The 24,134-nt window shown below is 40.8% G+C and overlaps 2 protein-coding genes across 6 annotated transcripts in view; one reads left to right on the forward strand and one right to left on the reverse strand.

The window, feature by feature from the left end:
* The window catches only part of TBC1D5 (TBC1 domain family member 5), a 498,550-nt gene that overhangs the window by 44,453 nt on the left and 429,963 nt on the right, over positions 1-24,134 (forward strand). For all 5 annotated transcript variants that reach the window (XM_038759929.1, XM_038759928.1, XM_038759927.1 and 2 more), the window contains one exon: positions 10,495-10,559. The gene's annotated coding sequence lies outside the window, so the exon portion shown is untranslated. The remainder of the gene's footprint in view (positions 1-10,494; positions 10,560-24,134) is intronic.
* Positions 23,181-23,492, reverse strand: LOC119939854 (small nuclear ribonucleoprotein G-like). Its single transcript, XM_038759934.1, has 2 exons — positions 23,296-23,492; positions 23,181-23,208 (listed from the first exon to the last, which is right to left on the reverse strand). The coding sequence occupies exons 1-2, from the start codon at positions 23,490-23,492 to the stop codon at positions 23,181-23,183; spliced, it is 225 nt and encodes a 74-aa protein (XP_038615862.1).

A 24,134-nucleotide genomic window follows, 5' to 3' on the forward strand; every position in this document is an offset into this window, starting at 1 on the left:
TCATGTGGGAATGAGATAAACTTATGTATGCTCATAATCCTGGTTTGTCTAGCAACCAATATTGAAGAAATCAGCCTGTGACTGAAACTCAGTCCAGTTGGACTTAATTAGCATCTCAGTTATTAACTCTCGATCAGTAATCAGTATGTTGTCAAGTAGTCCTCAATAAACATTAAGAAGTTTGAGATGTAGGGTAAAAGAGAATAAATGGAAATCTCATTTTAGAGCTTTGGTGCCCTGTGACTGCACTCGTCGCACTGAGGATGGATATAGCTCTATTTGTATTGTCAAACAGAAACTCATACAAATATTAATGTAAGAAGGTGGTGTTGCCACCTTCAATTTTGTTTCTCCCATTTTAGCATTAGTGGAATGGGGACTCAGAATAGATCAAAAGACCTACCCAGGGGTTCATTAGTTACACCTTGCATTTATACGTGCTCAGCACAGGGGTCCATACAGTATAATATGATAAGGTACAATTCCAGTCACATGAAGCTCTCTGTGTGTATGGGGGAAGAGAGTTACAAAGAGCAGGAATAATGAATTAAGAATAATAATGTGATAAAAGAGATAATGCTAAAAGAAGCAAATAAAGAAGCCCTCTGAGACAGAATCCCCAGACTCTTCAGCACTCCTTGCAATCTGTCCTTAGTCACTAACCACCACAGCCTCCCCAGCTTTTTTAAAGGCAGGAATTGGGCTTCCAGCCGTCTTGGTTTGCTCTACTGGAGGTAGGCAGGTCTGGTAATCCAGAGTGCTGGCATCCCAAATTCACCGTTGTGATGGTATTTTTGACATTGACCATTAAAATCACTTTTTAATGGCCAATCTCAAAAATGCCATCTCGATTTCAAAATCACTTTTGCTTCGAAGGAACCAACTGATTTTATTAAGTGATCTTCAATAGTGATTGGTGATTCGTGGAGTTTGAGAAGTGCAGTGGAACTTGTCACTATTAGTGGAACCTGGTGAATGTGCAGGAGGACCACTTTTTTGACTTATGGTGTAAGCGGGAATATGAGGCTAGAACCTGTGCATGTAAACCCAGGAGTGTTTGTTTTGGTTAATGGGGCTGGATGTGAAATACAAAATCATACAGTTTTTTCCCCCTTTTATCTAAATCTATTACCCATGCATAGATATTCTTATCTAACTTTAGAGTAATAGGAGGCACAATTATGTCCTATGTTAAAAGGTTTGATCAAACATGTGAGGCCAGGAAAGGTTATTTGATGGCTATATGTCTCTGTCTCTCTCTGGCTATATGATGACAATTAGCGTGGCTTAGTGGAAAGAGCATAGACTTGGGAGTCAGGTTGTGGGTTCTAATCCTGACTCCACCTCTTGTCAGCTGTGTGATTTTGGGCAAGTCACATAACTTCTCTGTGCCTCAGTTACCTCATCTGTAAAATGGGGATTAAGACTGTGAGCCCCATGTGGTACAACCTGATTACCTTGTATCTACCCCTGTGCTTAGAAATGTGCTTGACACATAGTAAGCATGTAACAAATGCCATTATTATTATTCCAGTTACCTTAGTCTATCTCTACATACATCTACAAGGCTTACACCTCCATAAATGCCTCTGTATATTCCACCGTTTTGTATTCTTTATACCTTTTATGTTTTATGTTCCTTCCCCTTTGTTTCCTTTTTTTTCTATTTGTGAATTTATATCAATTCTTTTCCTGTGCATTAGATTATACACTTCTTTAGGGCAGGGAATCATCTAGAGCCTAGTTTGCGGCTCTCCACAGCAACTAACACTTTGAAAAATGATCTACTACACTTAGAAAATATTCAACTAATACCGATGACTGGTGATTGAGAGATAGGAGTCACAGATAATGCCAAGGTTATGGGCTTGTGAGTCTCGGAGGCTAGTGGTGTCTACAGTTAAGAAAAAGTCTAGGAGAAGACAGGGTAAGGTGACAGGATGAGGAATTCTGTTTTGGACATTCAGTCATATTAAGTGCTTCCTGTGTGTGGAGCACTGTACTAAGCACTTGGGAAAGTACAATACAATAATACAGTGACATATGCTGCCCACAGCGACTCACACTCTAGGGTTGGGGGGAGGCAGACATCAATATACATAAATAAAATTACAGATATATGTAATAAATCTACATATATCTAATTTTATTTATTTGTATATACTGTATTATATGTAATATAATATACAGATATACAGATATATATCTGTAATTTTATTTATATATATTTATTATTCATTTATATATGTATATATGTGTATATATATGTGTGTATATTTATGGGTTGTGGGGCTGGAGCGGTTGGAGGTGGGAGAGCAAAGGGAGCAAGTCAGGGCAATGCAGAAGGGAGAGGGAGATGAGAAAAAGTGGGGCTTAGTCTGGGAAGGCCTCTTGGAGGAGAGAACATTGTTTGAGGTGTCAGTGATATATCCAAGAAGAGATGTCCTGAAAGCAGGAGGAGATGTGACGCTGTGGACTAGGTAGAAAGGGGAATGATAATTGTAGAGATGGTAGTTGAAGCCATGGGAATCAGTGGTATTTATTGAGCACTTACTATGTGCAGAGCACTGTACTAAGCACTTGGGAGAGTACAATACAAGAGAGCTGGCAGACATGAGCCATGGATCTACAGCACAGTATCAGCGTTGTACTAAAAGTGGGCATTGCCCAGAAAGAACCTTAGTGGGTCCTTGGTATTGAACTGCACCCTTACCACGGTCTTTCTCACTGCACACTCCATATCCATGGGATACGTAACTGGCAGGGGAGAGAGAGTACAAGTGGGGCTGAGCAAACCCTACCACTCTAATCAATCAGTTCCTTTATGGTGAGTCAGGAAGTTTCAAATCAAGGCTCATCCGTCATTCCCAGTGGGATCGCCATCCAGTAAGCAGGATTTGGGGGCATATCAGTCGATGGCTTGTCTTGTGCTCGGCACCTCCAAGCATGGCTGCTGAGATCTCTGCATCCTTGAGATCTTTCTGCCGGGCTGTGTAATATAGGTAAATGAGTTGCCACTAAGTTCTCTGAGAGAGTGGGTGTAGATGGAAAGTAGAAGGAAACTTAGAACTGAGCCTCGAGGTACTCCCATAATAAAGAAGTGGGAGACAGAGGAGGAAACTGTGAAAAACATTGAGAAAAAATGACCAGAGAAATAGGAGAACCAGGAGTGGATGGTGGTAGTGAAACCAATGTTGGACAGTGTTGCCAGGAGAAGGGGGTAGTCTGAGGGGTTGAGGAGGATTAGGATGAAGTAGAGGCCTTTGGATTTGGCAGGAAAAAAGTAATTTTTCCAGGAGAAAGGTCAATTTCTGTGGACTGAAGGGAGTGGAAGCCAGATTGGAGGGGGTCAAGGAGAGAACTGGAGGAGAGTCGATCAGTCAATTGTATTGATTGAGAGCTTACTGCATACAGAGTGCTGTGCTAGCCTCTTGGGAGGTACAGTATAACAATAGACACTTCCCTTGCCCACAACAGCGAGAAGAAGTGGGGTTCAACAACTTACTTTGAGAGTTTGGAGAGTATTAGTAGGAGGAAGATGGGGAGATAACCAGAGATTGCCATGAGGTTAAGGGAGGGTTTGGGGTTTGGGGGATTTTTTTTTCTCCTGTGACTGCTGCTGCTCCACTTTTGCTGGTCCCTCCAAAGTTCTCACCTATCAGCGAGCCTGATAAGAAATTGCCACTGTTGCCACTTTACTGGTTGTCCTCCCGCATTTACTTGAGGTACCCCTACATGAAAACCTTAGCCCCGCACCCTTGATCTTGACTGTCAGCAGGTAGATTTCTGTGATCAGTTAAAAGCTTTTTTATGCAGGAAGATTTAAGAAATACTTGCTGATCATTTAGGCTAAGATTATCTTCTCATGGTTGTTGGGCTCTCTGCATAGTTGTTGGTTTTAAAAGGCATTTTTAAATGAAGTTGGGAGTTTGTCGTAAGGTATCACCTAGTATTAAATAGGTCATCCTGCTGTAGGATATGTGAGGTGTTCTTTTAGGAAGTCTGTGTGTGTACAAAGGTTGACATCAGAAAATCTGCCAGACTGAGGGCATTCACCTGGAAAAGTCCTGTAGCCTGTAAATTGTTTTAGTAAGCAACTTGTTCTGTCTCTCTGTCTCTATCTCTCTGTCTGTGACTGTCCCTGGGTGTCTCTGCGTCTCCTAATGAGTTTTTCTTTGACGAAGATTTCCCAAATTCCTGACTGTTTCTTGCATAGTGGCCCACTCTAGGTAAGCCCTTCTTCAAATAGACATTGTTTCTGTCCACACAGTCCTGGATATGGGAACCTGTTTTTAATATAACAGTTCTAATCAGTGCCAGATTTCCTTTCACAAAGGATTCCTAACTTATTTTCCCACACTTCAGTATGATGTTCCGGGGTGGCTGACACAGGGGTAAGGTGTGTGAAACCATTTCTGCATAGTAAGAGCTACCTGGCAAGCATTGTGGGAACAGAGTTGGGGAATCTACTTCCTTGAGGAAACTAGGGGCAAAACAAAGATAATAGGGTGGTAAATAAAAATGGCTCTAAAACCTGGTTTCTGAGTAATTAACCATTTTGCTTTTCTGACCCTGACAGTTGGGCCATGTTATTGCTTTTCTCAGTAACCAACAAGATGTTATCTCTTCTACCTGATCCAAAAGGACCATTTATCTTAATTTTTCATTTTTCTAAAAGGTACAGAAATAGACGATTATTCATTTGTAGTGAATATAGGTTCTCTCATGGCAAGTAAGTGCAACTTTTGAAGGAATTTTTGACCTGGAGTCCATGTTGAGGGTTTTTATCCATTACACGTTCGTTTATGAGCAAGGTGTCAGCTCTCTGGGAAAGATTTCCCTTCTTAATTGCATATATAATCCCTGTTCAGCATGACCCATCTGCAGTCCTCTGCTTCAAGTAGTTTCAAATTACAACAAACGGTACTTTCCGTGTTTCCAAACTGACACCCTGTTTTAGCTCTACAGCACTGCAGCTCAGAGTAGCTCCATGTTAGGACTCCCCTCCCTAGGGGCATTTCCACCAATTTCCAAGTCAGTCACGGCTGGGTTAGAATAAGGTTCATTTGCCAGCTAGTGGGCCTCATGATTAGAGAAGCAGGCCTAGAGAGCGCACCAAGAGCCCCAGTCAGAGAGGGAAAGAAAGTGGGTACACCCACTGCCTTTAGTTATGTATACACACTTCACATTCACACCTTGTAACTGCCCATCCCTAGTCTTCTACATCAATTTTATATAGGCCGTGGATAAATGCTTCCTTTATCAGTCAGTCTTCCATGTTTTGCCAAGAAAACTTAACAAAGCGGAAGTACAATACTCCTCTCAAGTGGTCCTTCTGCAGGTAGAGAAGCAGCATGGGCCTGGGAATCATAAGGACCTGGGTTCTAACTCCGGCTCTGTAACTTGTCTGCTGTGTGACCTTGGGAGGATCACCTAACTTCTCTGGGTCTCAGTAACCTCATCTGTAAAATAGTAATAATAATGGTATTTGTTAAGCGCTTACCATGTACCAAGCACTGTTAGACTGAGAGCCCCATGTGGGACAGGAACTGTATCCAACCTGATTTGTTTCTATCTACCCTAGTGCTTAGTACAGTGCCTGGCTTATTATTTCTGTTATAGGATCCTGTTGTGTTCAGGCATTCATTCCTAATTGTTCCCAGGTTTTTCCTTAAGGACTGTATGGGCCACTTGTTTCCACCTTAGGTTTTCCCTCAGACCAGAGTTTGTGGAGAAGGCCTCTGTGCCCTCCTCTTCCAGCAGAGTTGACTGAGTCTTTAGCTCCCTGATGACTCTCGACTCGGGCAGAGTTGCCTCAAAAATCTCCAGTGGCTACCAATCAACCTACGCATCAGGCAAAAACTCCTCACTCTCGGCTTCAAGGCTGTCCATCACCTCGCCCCCTCCTACCTCACCTCCTTTCTCTCCTTCTACAGCCCAGCCCACACCCTCTGCTCCTCTGCCGCTAACCTCCTCACTGTGCCTCGTTCTCGCCTGTCCCGCCGTCGACCCCTGGCCCACGTCCTCCCCCTGGCCTGGAATGCCCTCCCTCCCAACATCCGCCAAGCTAGCTGTCTTCCTCCCTTCAAAGTCCTACTGAGAGCTCACCTCCTCCAGGAGGCCTTCCCAGACTGAGCCCCCTCCTTTCTCTCCCCCTCCTCCCCCTTGCCTTACCTCCTTCCCCTCCCCACAGCACCTGTATATATGTATATATGTTTGTACATATTTATTACTCTATTTTACTTGTACATATTTATTCTATTTATTTTGTTAATATGTTTTGTTTTGTTGTCTGTCTCCCCCTTCTAGACTGTGAGCCTGCTGTTGGGTAGGGACCGTCTCTATATGTTGCCAACCTGTACTTCCCAAGCACTTAGTACAGTGCTCTGCACACAGTAGGCGCTCAATAAATACGATTGAATGAATGAATGGCAGGCGGGGCTTCTCCCAAAATTGGCCCGTTGGGGCTTCCCCAGGTGTTAGGTCTCTTCTGGTGCTGAGACTTCAAAGATTCTGTCTTCAGTCTACCCTCCTCTTTCCTGGAGAGACTATGGACAGTAAACAGACACAAAGTCACTCACCCGCCTACCCTCCATGTGTATATCTGCCTGCCACTTACTGCCTTCATTAGAGTACTTCTCCAGAGACCAGGTGAATCTATTATAGGATGTAAGCGCTTAGTACAGTGCTCTGCACATAGTAAGCGCTCAATAAATACGATTGATTGATTGATTGATGTACTGAACCTTATGTTATCTTTGGATATCTTTGGATATCTCCCCCACCCCCACCCCCCTCAGATTGTGAGTTTATTGTGGGTAGGGATTGTCTCTATTGTTGTACTTTCCCAAGTGCTCTGCACACAGTAAGCCCTCAATAAATATGAGTGAACGAATTGACTGAATGAATATACTACTAATAATAATAATGATGGTATTTGTTAAGCGCTTACCATGTGCCAAGCACTGTTCTAATTACTAGGGTAGATACAAAGTAATCAGGTTGTTCCACATGGGGCTCACAGTCTTAATCCCCATTTTACAGATGAGGGAACTGAGGCACAGTGAAGCGATTTGCCCAAGGTCACACAGCAGACAAGTGGCGAAGCTGAGATTAGAACCCATGACCTCTGACTCCCAAGCCCGGGCTCTTTCCACTAAGCCACGATGCTTCTGTACAGTGTGACTACAAACCAGCCAGCCTGCGCTGTGAGATGGCTAGCAAGGATGGCAGTTGTCATCTGTGTTCCTTAAACAATATCTTTGTGAAATCACCCACTGTAGATGACACATTTTTCTAAAGATATTCATTGCTGCATATGGCAGTCAAGTTTGCTATAAGAGAATTAGTGCGGGGATAGAGACTTTGCATTTTCTTGCAAAAATCCTATGGACAAGGATAATGAAAATTATCCAAACTCCAAAAAACCCACAACAAAACGAACTTGCTTTCCTGCTTGAAGAAGATCATCATTACTTGGCCATGTTTTTGGTACCGATAAGGTAATATAGGAGTAAAATCTTAGTTAAGCCTAAAATGTGTTTGTTAGAGATGGCCTGAATGTGGCTTTTAGAATGCACCTCCCTGCAGCGTGGCTCAGTGGAAAGAGCACGGGCTTTGGTGTCGGAGGTCGTGGGTTCAAATCCCAGCTCTGCCAATTGTCAGCTGTGTGACTTTGGGCAAGTCACTTAAATTCTCTGTGCCTCAGTTACCTCATCTGTAAAATGGGGATGAAGACTGTGAGCCCCCCAGGGGACAACCTGGTCACCTTGTAACCTCCCCAGCGCTTAGAACAGTGCTTTGCACATAGTAAGCGCTTAATAAATGACATTATTATTATTATTTATTTATTTATTCAGTTACTTCAATTCAAGCTAGAACTGATCACTCTCTTCAGTTCAGTCCAGCTGTAGTTGAGTAGAAAAACGGAGCCTGTCCAGAAACTGCCCAACTGCTGCCGCCGATGTCCTCTAACTTCATTAAACAATGGGTTTGTGGCTTGGGAAACAAAATCAGTTCAGACCTGACAGTGTCAGCCATTGTTGAGGAAGCACCTTGGATGAGTCAATCCCTGCTGATCCAGGGTGGGATGTGAAGAGTGGAAGATTGGTTGCCCCTTGCCTTCTGCCCCCAATCTACATCGTATGGTGTAGGACTTTGAAGGGACAGGCTGCTGCTGCTGCTGCAGTCTCTGCTTCACCTTCCTGATGAATTTTGGGCATTTGAGTAACCTTAAGCTCCCGCGTTGGGTGAAGACGTCTTCGGAAGGAAAGCTACAGGCATGGGACCCTGTGGAGGAATCCGTGCCTGTCCTCCCCCCTAGTTGGTAAATGTTTTGAGGATCGGGATTATGTGTGGGTATTCATTTTCGATTGTAGCCTCCCGGGCTAATAACAGCGAGACCCTAACTGTGTTCAGAGCAGTCAGTGTGATTGACCGATGGAGAAGGCCATAGCGAGTCGAGTCCCCAGCACCCCCTCGTGCAACCTTGGTTCCCGCCTGGATTTGTGTGGTCCACAACCCATCCACTACGTCCCTCACCCTTTGTGACCAGCCAGGGGACGTGGTCTGTTATCCTTTTATGCAACCTTGGTTCCTGCCTGGATTTGTGTGGCCCACAACCCATCCACTGTGTCCCTCACCCTTTGTGACCGGCCAGGGGACGTGGTCTGTTATCCTTTTAAAATCCTCTACGTTCTTTGAGGCTTAGTCCTGAAAGTAACTTTTTAGAAACTCTTCTTCTTGCCAATTTGGGTGCTTACTCATTATTGTGGAAATACTGTCTCTCTTGAATTGCACTATAATATTACCCCTAAATTAACAGTCTACCCTGAGACGATGAACTTGAAATTTTTAACACACTTAAATCTTTGTAGAATGCCACAGCTATTATTTATAATGTAACATAGTATCTTAAACAAGAGGTGTATTTATTCTTGATGCATTTAGCCAGGAGAAATGTGCTTTTAAAAAGTGAATTGAAATGCAAGTATGAGAGCGTGAAATTATCAGTGATGCTCGTGCACATTTTCATTACTTGTGCACTTTTTTGAATGACCACATGAGACAAGTACTTTATTTCTGCTGTGTTAAATTTGCTTGACAAAGCATGGAAGACTGAAAAAGGAGGTATTTATCCAGGATCTATGTAAAATTAACATATGATTCATAGCCTCCTAAAAGCTCCTGTGTATATATTTTATATATGTGTATATGTGCATACACATACACACATCCATACATATATGTATTCATTCATTCATTCATTGTCGTATTTATTGAGTGCTTACTGTGTGCAGAGCACTGTACTATGTATATTCAATTATTTTGACCACTGTAGTTGTTAAAAATATTCTGCTTATCTCCCTGGTTAGTGTCTTAACTCCTCGTGAATCGGGAACTTTTTGCATTATTGGGTACTTCCCCAATGCATAGTAGAGGGCTGAGCGTTGGCAGCTTAATAAATATTGCTACTACTTTTAGTTCTGCTGCGATGTAAATTTCACTGTTTTAATCCTAAGAAGTATTAAAATATCCAGGTATAGTAGGTCTTATCTTACCATTTATTCAAATATAATTTGTTAGTTTCTAGGTAGTGAATTGACCCTTTCAGATTTCTTCTAAATTATTTCCATATGCGCCAGATTTTTGTAGTGGCCTGCAAGTCGCTTCAACTCAAATAGATTTACTCCCTCAACAGTGTTTTGGATGGGACCAGTAGGTTCAGTTACTTTTCAGAGAAAATTACCCTTTGTTCTCTAAGATGCTGAATGAAACATAAGCATAATGATGTAAGATTTGCTGTGATGTAATGCAGTTTGGCATGTAGTTCATCTTCTACATATATTAAGCTAAAAGTTCAGTCTGAAATGCACAGTTGTTTTTTTTCACATGCTAAAGCAAATAAAATCCATATTATAAATATTTCTGGAATGAATTTAAGAAGCATGCCACAAGTTTTTTCTTTGGATTTCAAGCATACAATAAGGAGCGTTAATGTAATATATTAAAATAAATACAGAATGAAGCCTGGTTTATGAGGTCACTGTTTTCTCGACCTTTTCTGGTGTCACTGTTGAATTTGGTGTGTGGAGTTGTAATTAAATTGTGAGTGCATTCAGAATGTGGAAATTAAATGATCCAACTCTATTCTTTCAAGAACTCATAGCTGTCAAAAATCAAGGCTAGTATAAGATGTCAGCCAAACATTTTGTCCTCAGGTTTGGGCTTCACATCTGAAATACTGCCAGTTTGCACAGATTGTGTGTTGGTTTAAATGCAAGAAATAGGCCTCAATCTGCTTGAACTCATTTAATCAAAGACTTCTAAAAACTTCAGGTACTATGCAACCAGTTTGAGTTGTTTTGCATTAAGTTACTTTGTAGAATTATAAAACAGATTTTCTTGTGCTTTGAAATAAAATGTTGTCATCCACTAATGAATGAGATACCGTCTGTAATAATTAAGATTATTCTACTTGCTCTCCCCCTGCAGCAAAACTTCTAAAGGTTTGGAGAAGACGGAAAACAACCGAAAAGTCTTTTCGGCACTGTTTTACTGTAAGTACTGAATTAAAAAAAAAATGAAGAATGTTAGGGAAAACATCCATTTATTTGTGATAAAATGAGTTACATAAAGAAATTCCAAGTCATATATAGAGAAGAATCTATTATAGTAATCATTTGAATAATTTACAAGAAATTATGCTGTTTGTTCTTAAAAAACCTGAAAATATAATGAAGTTTAATCAAGATTTTATCAATAGCAGTAAAAAATACTTCTGTACCTTCCAAGAATTAATATACTTTGTATACATTTGTTTATTTAAAACTATCAGGTTTTAGAAAATCATTTTAGTTTGCAGGATTGTCATTTGTTGTGGTGACTTATTGTTTAGGTTATGATGCAGAATTATTTATTTGCTGATTTATTTATGTATTTCATTATTTATTTATTTGATTATTTAGTAAATTATTTATCTGATGAATTATTAATACATCTTCATGACATGCTTTAAATTATTTATAACTTAATTTTGAGTTTATTGCTTTTAGATGCTGCATTGTTACTGACTAGTTTTGATTTTTTTTCTAGTTCTTGAAAATTAAAGTATTAGCTCCAAGGCAAAAAGTATATTCATACCAAAGCCCATAGATTTTTTTTTTAATATTAAGTAATTTCCTATTGAGATAAAATTTCAGTTAGGCTTTGTTTAACTTTAAATATTGACCTGTAAGTGTCTTACGACTGCTATATGTATTTGAATTTATTATGCAGTCATGCACGCAAATGAATGACAGAATAAAAATAATGTTACCTGGCTTTTAAGATCTACAGCTATATTTCTGCTGGAATAACATGTGTATTTGTGCATTAAACATGTATTCCAGTGGTGAATCCCTTATTGCAGTCCTGCAATAACTACATATGCAAACGTGAAGGAAAGGAGTCAACTTGGGCCCATGACATGCAAATCTAAACTAAAGTAGGGTTAATTTTCTGAGAGCGCCAACTCCATATAGATTAATTTTAAATGTAACACCATGGTAAACTATTTGTGTATAATTTTTTGCAGTCAGCATTAAATAACTGAGCCTAAATCTGAAATGAGAATGTCTTAAAGGGAAATCCTCCCACCATAGCCCCTGTAAACTATATTCGATTTCCTTACTGTCTTAGTCGAGAGGGGAGGAAGGTTGTTTTACAAGATGCAGTGGTTAGGATACAGTGGAAGAATGTACGGTGTGGTATGCCCAACTTCAGGAACAAAATCAATTTTTACCGAAGTAATTTTCTTTTAACCAGTGAGATAATTTCATCTTTTATCAGACTCATTTCCATAGGTTTTGTGATGATTCAGGCCCTCTCGTGGAAGGGATTTACTGACTAGGATGAAGCAATAAGAGTCGGTTTAAAAGTGCCGTGTGCACTTTTTTTGGCCTTTATGCCATATTTGATGTTTGAAATGAATTACTGTGTACTTTAAAGTTTTAACACTGAACAGAGAAGTTGCACAGTGCATCTCAAGTTGGAATGCTGTTGAAATACAGTGAAAATGGCCCCTGTAGACAGGTTTCACTACAGAATTGTAAATTATGCATGTGTAGATCCAAATTCCTTATTTTGAAATATTGAATGTATGAATATTTAATTGGTATCTTGTTTTAGTATCTTCATATGTTTGCCTTAAAGGAAGTGGTTTTCTTTGATTTATATACATGGATTAAAAGTGTTACAGTACGTATCAATGGCTTTTCTGTCTCCGAAATGTACTGTAGTTGAACAATTTTAGATAATACTAGATTTAGACTGTTATTTTAGAATGTGCTCTGCTCTGCCAACAATTTTGTTTTTGTAGAACATAAGTCTTCTAAGTTGCCTTACCTAATACATTTGGAAAGGGCACCTTTCCTCACAGGTGTTTATGCAGCGCAATTTTTGAAATGTTAGCCTTAAAAAAACCCCCAAAACCTATGCTGCAGTTTTTAGCAGAAGAAAACGGATAATTTTATTTGTAGAGAAAATCAAGCCACAGTAATGGACAGGTAGGCTGTGGAGACTCAATGTTATCTCTGAAAAAATTTTCTTGGGAGACAGCTTTTAACACCGCCATTCTCCCAGTCCTCAAAGCCCCTCGAAAATCATATCTCCCCTAAGAAGCCTTCTCTCATTTCCTCACCCTATTCACCTTTTCTACTGCATCACCTATGCACTTCTTTCTTCACCCTGTAAGTGCTTATCCGTCTACTGCTTGCCCTTTGTCTGTAATTTCTTTTAATGTCTGTTTCCCCAGTAGATTCCCAACTTTAGGATAGGGATCATACCTCCCGACTCTGTTGTACTCTCCCAAGTGTGCTTTCCACATGGTAAACACTCAGTAAATACCATTGATGGGGCAGAGTTTAGTATTCCTACATGCAATTATTAGCCAAATCTGCAGAAGCCCTAAACTAATATAATTTTAGTAGGGTAATTTTATTTAATATTATTTTGTTCTGATTTATAGCGCCATTATTTATCACTGAACTATTTATAATATACCCTTGGAGCTGGAAACATTTTGATGCTCTTTGGCATTTTTATAGTATGTTTCAAAGATTAGATGCTTAGTGGAGAAAATCATTCTAAAGTGCCACTGGACTGGAAGTCTAGCCCTGGAAAACCAAAAATGGTTGGGATAAAGATGTATTGTGGTGTGGGCATCAAGGAATTAGAGCCTATTAAAACCAGCTTTCTGTTTTGTTGTTCCCTGTTGGGGTATGTATCTTTGGTTATAATTAAGTAGGAATAATTAATGTGCAAAGCCTTTTTAACACATTGTATTTGATATTACTGACTGTCACAATGACAGCAGTAACTCCTTTAAAATTTAAATGGTCCTTATTGTTTCAGTAACATTTTGGAGACAGGAGAGGTAGAGGGCAGAGTAGATTTCACCATTATATATGTGTATTTTTGAGATTTTGTCTGACAGTTTGGGAGTTACCACTATTTTCGTAAACTAGAAGTGAAAAGAATAACACTGGGTAAGAAGTTTGCATTATATCCTCACATTAAAATTTGACTAATAGATCACTTTTGAAACTAATACCAGCTGGTAAACCTCCTGATTTCACAATAATTCTTATTGGGATTTTTCTCTTACAGTATTGTCTATGTAGTTAATAATAGTAATAGTAATGATGGCATTTATTAAGCACTTACTATGTGCAAAGCACTGTTCTAAGCGCTGGGGAGGTTACAAGGTATTCAGGTTGCCCATGGGGGGCTCACAATCTTAATCCCCATTTTACAGATGAGGTAACCGAGGCCCAGAGAAGTTAAGTGACTTGCCCAAAGTCACCCAGCTGACAAGTGGCGGAGCCGGGATTTGAACCCGTGACTTCTGACTCCAAAGCCCGTGCTCTTTCCACTGAGCCACGCTGCTTCTCTTAGTTCTTATTGTGAAAATAAAATAGAGAAAATGATGACAGTATGGAAAGAGGTAAAAAAATAAGAGGCACTAGTCATAGTTGCCCCTGCAGAGTAGAGGCAGAGGAGTCATGGTGGGAAAGTGAGGTTGGAGATAGCCAAGGAGAAGGTTGCAGAACAAAACAGGGAAAGGTCAGGAAGGGGAAAAAGAAAATCCAAGCCTGATCAGGATCCCCTTCCCCATCCAGGGTCCCAAACGTCCCACCTCTCTCATTCTAAAAAATATAAATAAATTACACCCCCCCCACCCAAAAAAGAAAAAAGACCCAACAAACCACTTAATCTGAACATCTACCTGATATCTATAATCTGATATCTATCCCTTTCCTACAAACACTGAAGAGCATCTGGTTAGGTTGAATAGCATCTGGGGGTCAGAAAGAAGGTCATGGGAGTTGTAATTCCGGCTCCACCACTTGTCTGCTGTGTGACCGTGGGCAAGTCACTTTACTTCTCTGTGCCTCAGTTAACTCATCTGTAAAATTGGGACTGTGAGCCCCACATGGGGCAGCGACTGTGTCCAGTCCGATTTGCTTGCATCCATCCCAGCACTTAGTACAGTGGCTGGCACATTGTAAATGCTTAACAAATACCGTAATTATTAATTATTATTATTACCAGAGACTAGGGGAGGCCTAATTGTTAGAAATTCTTCTTGAGAATGGATGCTCTCTGCATCGCAATCATAAAACCATCTGGAAAGCTTGTCCTAGAAGAGCTGGATTGTTTAGTCTTACCTATGTTATGGGGTTGGGAAAATAAGTTCTGGAATGCTTACTTCCATTCAGAAAACTCTGCTCACCTGTGGGAATAGTAAATTGGCTCAAGGCAGAGTGTTAGAATGATAGAGGTCTTTTAAAGGGTATAGGTTTCTTGAGGTAGGTTTCATTTGTTTCAATATCATACGGTGACTGACAGTTTACTCATTCACTGAATATTCTACAATTAGGTTGTAATACCTTTTGAAATAGTATTTTTTATTAAATGTGGTTGTTCTGTTAAGTTATGCTAAGTAGCTGTGGGGGAACATTTGAACTTGTATTAAAATGTCAAGGAAATTCTGGTGGACAGTTCCTATTACTAAGAATGCCATCAAATTTCTCATTGTTCAGAAAGATCTAAAACATATAGGAACAAAACTGTTATCAATATGTTCTGCCATGAATTTCACAGTATATAAAGTATTTCCTGAAATGCTTATTGTTGTAGTTATAAATATATTTCTGCACCTTATGAGAACTACATTTTAAATATGACATGTGAAAGGATAGCCAAAGGTCACACTAAAGTATCTTTCACATCTCATTCACTAAGTTGAGAGCATGTGAAAATATTTTGGGTATCAGCCCTGAAAATTTCACGTAGCAGAGACCAGGGTAAATTATTCCTCTTGCGGGAAAAAAAAAAGCGGGGGGTTAAATTTTTTGTTTGCATGACCCAATGGAAAGAACATGGTCCTGAGAGTCAGAGGGACTAAGTTCTAATCCCAACTCTGCCACTTGCCTGTTGTGAGCTGTTTTCATTTTTTTACAGTAATTAAGTATGCAGCAGCCTAAGGGTGGTAGAGCTCATTCACATTAAGTAGGATTTAGATTTTTGGGTGTTCGGGGGTTAATCCAAGAAAAATTTAGATTTTTTTTCTTCAAGTTAAAATTAATGTTTCAAAAGTTAGGGAATTTAATAATGTAGATAGAAATCAATCAGTTGTTTTTATTGTGTTTTACTGTGTGCAGATCACTGTACTAAGCATTTGGGAAAGTACAGTGAAACAGATCTACTGGGTGTGATTCCTTCCCAGCTGTAAAATGGTGATTAAATACCTGGTTTCCCTTCCTAGACCATGATCCCCATGTGAGAAAGGGACTGTCCGATCTGATTAACCTTTATCTACCCCAGCACTTAGAACAGTGTTTGACACATAAATGAGCGCTTAGCAAATACGATAATAATAATAATAATAATAATAATAATAATAATAATGGAGTTGTAAGTCTACAGGGGATAAAGACATTAAAATAAGTTACAGCTAGGGGAAATCGAGTACAAGGATGTGTACATAAAGTGCTGTGGGACTGGGGTGAATATCAAAGTGCTTAAAGGAGTATCAGTGTTCCTTTGAAAGCTTCTTAAGGGCAGGGATCATTTCTCCTAATTGTACTCTTCCAAGTGATTATTACAGTACTTTGCATATAGTAAGCACTTAATAGTATTGATTGCTTGATTGATCAAGGCAACGTTACTTAATTTTGATCTAGACCCAGACTGAGCCCCCTTTTTCCTCTCCTCCTCCCCACCCCGCCTGCCCTACCTCCTTCCCCTCCCCACGGCACTTGTATATATTTGTACAGATTTATTACTCTATTTTACTTGTACATATATACTATTCTATTTAATAATAATAATAATAATAATAATGGCATTTCTTAAGCACCTACTATGTGCAAAGCACTGTTCTAAGTGCCAGAGAGGTTACAAGATGATCAGGTTGTCCCACATGGGGCTCACAATCTTCATCCCCAGTTTACAGATGAGGTAACTGAGGCACAGAGAAGTTAAGTGACTTGCCCAAAGTCACACAGCTGACAGTTGGCAGAGCCGGGATTTGAACCCATGACCTTTGACTCCAAAGCCCGTGCTCTTTCCACTGAGCCACGCAGCTTCTCACTGGTATAATTCCATTTGTTCTGATGATTTTGACGCCTGTCTACATGTTTCGTTGTCTGTATCTCCCTTCTAGACTGTGAGCGTGTTGTTGGGTAGGGACCGTCTGTATCTGTTGCTGACTTGTACTTCCCAAGCACTTAGTACAGTGCTCTGCACACAGTAAGCTCTCAATACATACCATTGAATGAATGAATGAACCTAGCACTGAGGAGACAGTGGAAGTAAATCTCCAGTGGTTGCCCAACCAGCTCCATATCAAACAAAAACTCACAATTGGCTTTAGAGCACTCACCTTGCACCCTTCTACTTCACCTCATTTCTCTCCTTGTACAACCTAGCTGCTCCTCTAGTGTTAACCTTCTCAATATGCCCTGATCTTACCTGTTTCTCCGCCGACCCCTGGCACCCATCGTGCCACTGCCCTCCCTCCTCAAATCCGACAGACAATTGCTCTCCCCCCATTCAAAGACTTAATGAAGACACATCTACAAAAGGCCTTCCCAGACTAGCCCCAAAATGTACATATTATGGGGTCATCTAATAACTCCAAAGTATATTTATATGTTATTTATGTAACCGTTTCTTCATAGAAAAGTTTTGTTACTTTTTCGTGTTGTGTGAACAAGAATTAGACGTACTCAAAACATGCCTTTTAGCTTGAGCCAAACCTCAGACATAAGCAGTTACGTAGAAACGTAGAAATATTGAATAGAAATAAATATGATATTTTCCTTCCTATAGTGCTTTGCACATAGTAAGTGCTTAACAGATGCCATCATTATTATTATTATATAAGGTATGGTGCTGTTGGTGAGATTGTGAGCTTTTCTATGGCAGGGATCATATCTACCAACTGAAAACATTTTAGCCAGACTGTACCTTAATGATTTTTAGCTGGCTGCTTTGTCTTCATCATCATCATCAACAATATCAACTGTTTCAACTGAACATTGAATTAGGGATTTGGGGAATATATGGAAGATAAGAAACCGTTCCTCTCCTGAGTATAGGCCCCTTCTCTTTCTTATGGCATTAAGCAGCTGCAGCCCTTGGGTTTCCAATGCTAGTCCCTGTAGCCTTCAGTGGTAGTGGTGAGAACCCCCTGTGGCTATGGTGGTCCTCTCCCTCCCCCCGCCGGGTCCCCCTCCCCCCCACCTCCATCCCCGTGGCCTGAAGCAGATCAATCAATTGTATTTATTGAGCGCTTACTGTGTGCAGAGCACTGTACTAAGTGCTTGGGAAGTACAAGCTGGCAACATATAGAGACAGTCCCTACCCAACAGTGGGCTCACAGTCTAGAAGGGGGAGACAGAGAACAAAACCAAACATACTAACAAAATAAAATAAATAGAATAGATAGGTACAAGTAAAATAAATAAATAGAGTAATAAATATGTACAAACATATGTGATGAGAGAGCCCTGCGGTGTGTAATGGTGGCCGTGGTTAGGGTCCCATGAGGTTCAGGATGGTAGCAGTGGTGAGGGACTCTTGCAGCTAAATTAGGTTCCAGCCACAGCAGTTTGCTTCCAGGTGAAAATATTGAAGCGTGGTGGTGGAAGATAGGGAAAGTGGGGACCATGTATTGTGGGGAACAAATTGACAGATCAGGGGAGAGCAGGAAGCGTTATAAACAAGGGGGGAAAAGGGGGCATGGAGGGAATTATTAACTTGTCTGCAGTGACTGGAAGTAGTACCAGGGGCGAAGCTTATAGATCCTGGGCTACCTCAGCAGTTAATGCGTGCTGTAGCTTTAGATTTTAGTGCAGTGTGGGACGTCTGGGACTCAGAGTAAGCCTGAATTGGTAAGTATGTTTATACCCGTCTGCCTGTTAAGTTGTAAACTCCTTTCAGGTAGGAAATCAATCAGTGGTTTTTGAGTGTTTACTGTGTGTTGAACACCGTACCTAAGCGCTTGGGGGAGTACAGTAGAGTTGAAAGAAATGCTCCCTGACTGTGTCTTGTGCTTCTGTTGTGCTTTCCCAAGCACCAGTTGGTGCTCAAATACCATTACTACTACTATTTTAGAGGTTTGAGGAGGAACTCAGTTTTTTGTGTCATTTTTACTTTTCCAGCTGCAGATCCTGAATCATGAGATAGGTTCATGACCAGCCCGTCTATCAGTTATTTCCAACTTTATGCACTGACTGGACGTTTGGGGAACAAGCCATTCTCTTATGACATTGATAGTCCCAATTGGGGTCCCTTCCTGTTTCTCAGCCTCCTGGTCAGAGTTCACTCTTGGAACCCTGGAAGTAGGATTAAATTTACTTCACACATCCTCAGTCACAATAAATTCCTTTCTCTGCCACAGGCATCCATTAACTGTAATACAGGAGAAAGAGAGAGAGGAGCCCAACAAAAAAATATGTCTGCTACTCTACCGAATGACATGAATGACTTATAAGTGCTTAGTACAGTTCTCTGTACACAGAAAGTGCTCACTTCATTCATTCATTCAATCGTATTTATTGAGCACTTACTGTGTGCAGAGCACTGTACGAAGCACTTGGGAAGCACAAGTTGGCAACATATAAAGGTGGTCCCTATCCAACAACGGGCTCACAGTCTAGAGGGCTCACTTGTGATTGATTTGATCTGGAGGAAGCACGAAGGCAAGGTAGGGCAAGAGAAGGAAGTAAGATAATTGTGGTATCCTTGTAGGAATACGGATTTATAATTTTCAACACCAGTCAGTTATCCACTGAATGAGTGGAGAGTTTGTCTTTGGAAATAATGTTTATTAAGGTTGCAATACTTGGGAATTCAGTGTCTTGCAGCCATAGGTGGGAAAATTTGCTGGATTTGGTTCTGCTAGTGAAAACCAACCAATATTGGATTTTACTTTATTTTACTTTAAGATGCTTTTGGATAGGATTTATTCAATTGTATGTATTGAGCGCTTACTGTGTGCAGAGCACTGTAGTAAGCGCTTGGGAAGTACAGATCGGCAACATATAGAGACGGTCCCTTCCCAACAATGGGCTCACAGTCTAAAAGGGGGAGACAGACAACAAAACAAAACATGTAGACAGGTGTTGTATCTGAAAATATATTTGGGAGGATAAACAAAGTGACCCAGCTAGACTGTGAAATAGGGGATGGGGAAATGGCAGACTGTAAGGATATGATGTTCAGGGCCAACTTGTACTTCCCAAGCGCTTAGTACAGTGCTCTTCACACAGTAAGCGCTCAATAAATACGATTGATTGATTGATTGATAAGTGCTGTGATAAGTGCTAGAGTGGGGTTAATACCATGCTTCTTTTAAAGGCTACAGATCCAAGCGCTTAGGCAATGCAGAGGGAAAGGTGGCTAAGGTAATGAGAGCTTAATCAAGGAAGTACTTTGGGAGAGAGGGGATTTTAGAAGGATTTTGAAAGTCAGGAGAATGGTGGATTCTGGCAGATATGAAGAGGGAGTTCCAGACCATTGGGAGGTCATCGGCAACTCTACTGTATTGTTTTCTCCAAAGTGCCTAGAAGAGTGCTTGGCCCTCAGTAAGCACCCAATAAATAGCGGTGATTGACTGGGTAATGTAACTGTGCAAATGGTCAGCAGATTCTTAAAGCTAGCGAGTTGCAAAACAAATCCTTGAGCTCCTTTCTTCTATGTTATAGTTACCTTATTGTTTGAATATTTCAAACATGGCTTGGCTTTGACTCCTTCCTTAAAGGAATGTTGACTGAGTTAGCAGGTGTGATTGCTTCATTGTTTCAAATTTATGCCAATCAGAGCTGATCAGATTTGATGACAATCCTGTAGATTTATGAGATGAAGTACAATATTGCATAGCGTAATTCAAATATAAAACATCAATATAAGTTTAATGTGATTTCTTGATTTAGATAAGATGGTAATTCTACATAAGCAGAGGGATATTGCTTCGTATGAGAGATTATTTATCAATTCTGCTAAAACCAAAAGTATCTTTTGGGCATTTTTCTTATGATGGAAATTAATGATATGTAAACTTTTATTTGAGAGTGGCTATATAATTGTTTTTATCAAGGGACTTATTTCCAATTTGCAGCAGGCAGCTTAAACCAGCCATTCATTTTAAAAATGGGACTAAAGATAAAATAAGGTGGGTTGAACCTAAAATGAAATAAGGTTACATTGTAAGCGCTTAGTACGGTGCTCTGCACACAGTAAGCACTCAATAAATACGATTGAATGAATGAATGAAATAAGATAAAACCTTTTAGAAATTTGAAATGAAGCTCACAGTAGTAGTACTTGTTCATCTAGACTGTAAAGCTCATTGTGAGCAGGGAATGCGTCTACAAACTCTGTACTCTATACTCTCCCAAGTGTGTAGTACAGTGCTGTGTACACAGTAAGTGCTCAATAAATATGATTGTTTAATACTTCAGTGTTATAACAAGGTCAAGTGGGATTTTGTAACTGATAGAAGTTTTCGTCTTGTCTTATGCTGTCAAGTCATCTCCGACCCATAGCGACGCCATGGACATATCTCTTCCAGAACTCCCTACATCCATCTGCAATCATTCGTATCCATATAGTTTTCTTGATAAATATATGGAAATGGTTTACCATTGTCTCCTTCCACAGAGTAAACTTGTGTCTCCAGATCTTCCCCGTAAGAAAGCATTATTTTTTACAGTTTTTTTTCTTCCTTTGTTCCTTCCTCGCAATGTCAGACTTCAACTTCAGTGCCTATGTACTCAAAAGCACTGTTGTGCATACTTTGTACAGTTTTGTATACATCAAATAACGTGCTCTATTAATCATATTTTTTGAGCGCTTACTCTGTGCAGAGCACTGTACTAAGTGCTTGGGAGAGTACAATATAATAGAATTGGTAGACAAGTTCCCTGTCTAGATCTACTATTTAAGCACTTTTTCTCCTGTCCGTCTTTCCACTCTCTTTTTCCTGTGCTTGTCACCCTGGCAAGCTGTAATTGCCTGGGTGATAGGGAATGTTTTTCTTACCTCTAGAATACTCTCTCAAGTGCTTAGTTATTAGCACACAGTGAGTACTTAATAAATACTACTGATAGAAAACAAAAAAGGAGATATAGAATATCTTACATTTTGTAAGACTAACAAAGTAATTATAACTATACTTAAGGTGGTAACATTTACTTTTGAGCACAGGGATGAATTTGGAAGTAGGATTTAAGAGGGCATGACTGAAGGTTTGGGAGGCGGAGAGAGGCAGAAGACGAAGGAATGAAGAAAAGAGGAAGTATTAATGTAAACTTTCTGCCTATGCTTCCTCTTCCTCGGTTCTTCCTCTGGCTTTTGCCGTCTGTAAATAACTCCCGTTTGTCTCAGGTTCTAACTTCGTAGGCAGTGAATTTGTTTGGCTACGATTGCCTCTCTCAAGCATTTAGTACCATGTCTAACACTCAGGTGTTCAGTAAGTCCACTAGTCACTACACAACCGGTCCTGGCACTACACAACAAGTCCCGATTGCACAACTGCTGCCTCCAACCAAGCAAAATTGGAGATGCTGCTTGCTGGCGACAAGCCATCATTGCTGCGGTGGTGGTAGGGGTAGAGGATGGTGTAAACCCACAGAAGTTCCCAAGAGTTGGAGGGGATGCAAATGCCTGACTTGAGGGCCCAGGAACACGGTGAGAAGCAGAGAGTATCTGCTTTGGCTGGGGCTGCTATATGTGGCACGGGGCAACAAGTGATATAAAATCACTTCCAATTCCCTTCCAGCTCCAAGGGAAGGCTTATGCTTGGCTAGTAGCAGCTGCCTGTTCTTCCCCAAAATCTACAGTAGTGAAGCTGATAGCTTCACTCTCTCAATACCTGTTTCATGGCTCCCTCATCCTCTTGAATCCTGATGACCCTCAACACAATATCCCTGAACTTACTTAGGCTTGTACATGTACTTGCTCTGCCATCTAGACGTGAACCCGTTGTTGGGTAGGGATTGTCTCTATCTGTTCATTCATTCATTCATTCAGTCGTTTTTATTGAGCGCTTACTGTGTGCAGAGCACTGTACTAAGCGCTTGGGAAGTACAAGTTGGCAACATGTAGAGACGGGCCCTACCCAACAGCGGGCCCACAGTCTAGAAGGGGGAGAAAGACAACAAAATAAAATGAATAGAATGGTAAACATGTACAAGTAAAATAAATAGAGTAATAAATATGTACTAGCATATATACAGGTGCTGTGGGGAGGGGAAAGAGGAAAGGTGAGGGGGGATAGAGAGGGGGAGGAAATCAGGTTGTCCCACGGGCTCACAGTCTTCATCCCCATTTTACAGAGGAGGTCACTGAAGCCCAGTGAAGTGATTTGCCCAAAGTCACACAGCAGACAAGTAGCAGAAGCAGGATTAGAACCCATGACCTCTGGCTCCCAAGCCCAGGCTCTTGCCACTAAGCCATGCTGTTTCTCTAATACTAGTACTGTGCCCTGCACGCAGTCAGCGCTCAATAAATGCCACTGATTGAGAAATCTTTGTTTTACCATTACAAAAGTATATTGTGAAAACATTTGACAGGAAGGAAGGACGGGTGGGCGGGTGGACAGATGGGCGGATGGACAGGTTCTCTCAAACTCATTCCAAGGCTTCCAACATAATGATGCTGCTGCCTCTTATCAATCAATCAATCAATCGTATTTATTGAGCACTTACTGTGTGCAGAGCACTGTACTAAGCGCTTGGGAAGTACAAGTTGGCTCTTATGACCACCATGCCAGTGTTGTTCTGCTGACCGCTGTGGTCCACCTCCAAGCACTCGTCGATCGCCAGGTTCATGAAGGGGTCAAAGATGTGGAGGATCCCCTGCACGTGCCGTCTGCCGTTCAGCTTCAGTGATAGCTGCTTGTCCATAAACTTCTTGAGCTCAGGAGGGTGCACCTTGCTCATCCTGCCAACGGCCACACGCTGGGATCTGTTGCCTAATTGTACTTTCCAAACACTTAGTACAGCGCTCTGCACACAGTAAGCACTCAATAAATACGATTGAATGAATGAATCTATCTGCTCTGTGCCCTAGGACGAGTCAGTTCCCTTCTCTGTGCCTCAGTTACCTCATCTGTGAAATGGTGATTAAATCCACTCCCATTCACTCGTACATAGACTGTGAACCCCATGTGGGTTAGCCCTACTGAGAGCTCACCTCCTCCAGGAGGCCTTCCCAGACTGAGCCCCTTCCTTCCTCTCCCCCTCATCCCCCTCTCCATCCCCCCCATCTTACCTCCTTCCCTTCCCCACAGCACCTGTATATATGTATATATGTTTGTACATATTTATTACTCTGTTTATTTTACTTGTACATATCTATCCTATTTATTTTATTTTGTTAGTATGTTTGGTTTTTACTCTCTGTCTCCCCCTTTTAGACTGTGAGCCCACTGTTGGGTAGGGACTGTCTCTATATGTTGCCAATTTGTACTTCCCAAGCGCTTAGTACAGTGCTCTGCACATAGCAAGCGCTCAATAAATACGATTGATGATGATGATGATGATGACTCTGTGGCCAATTTGATTAACTTATGTCTATCACAG

Source organism: Tachyglossus aculeatus, chromosome 2, assembly GCF_015852505.1.
Source record: "Tachyglossus aculeatus isolate mTacAcu1 chromosome 2, mTacAcu1.pri, whole genome shotgun sequence".
NCBI classification, from domain to species: Eukaryota; Metazoa; Chordata; class Mammalia; order Monotremata; family Tachyglossidae; genus Tachyglossus; species Tachyglossus aculeatus.

Bases quoted from the DNA above. Each gene is read 5' to 3' on its own strand.
- LOC119939854 (XM_038759934.1), bottom strand. From the start codon at position 23,492: ATGAGCAAGGTGCACCCTCCTGAGCTCAAGAAGTTTATGGACAAGCAG. The intron at 23,209-23,295 runs GTACTTCCCAAG...AAGAGGCAGCAG, and splicing joins GTGGTCATAAGAGCCAACTT to CATCATTATGTTGGAAGCCT.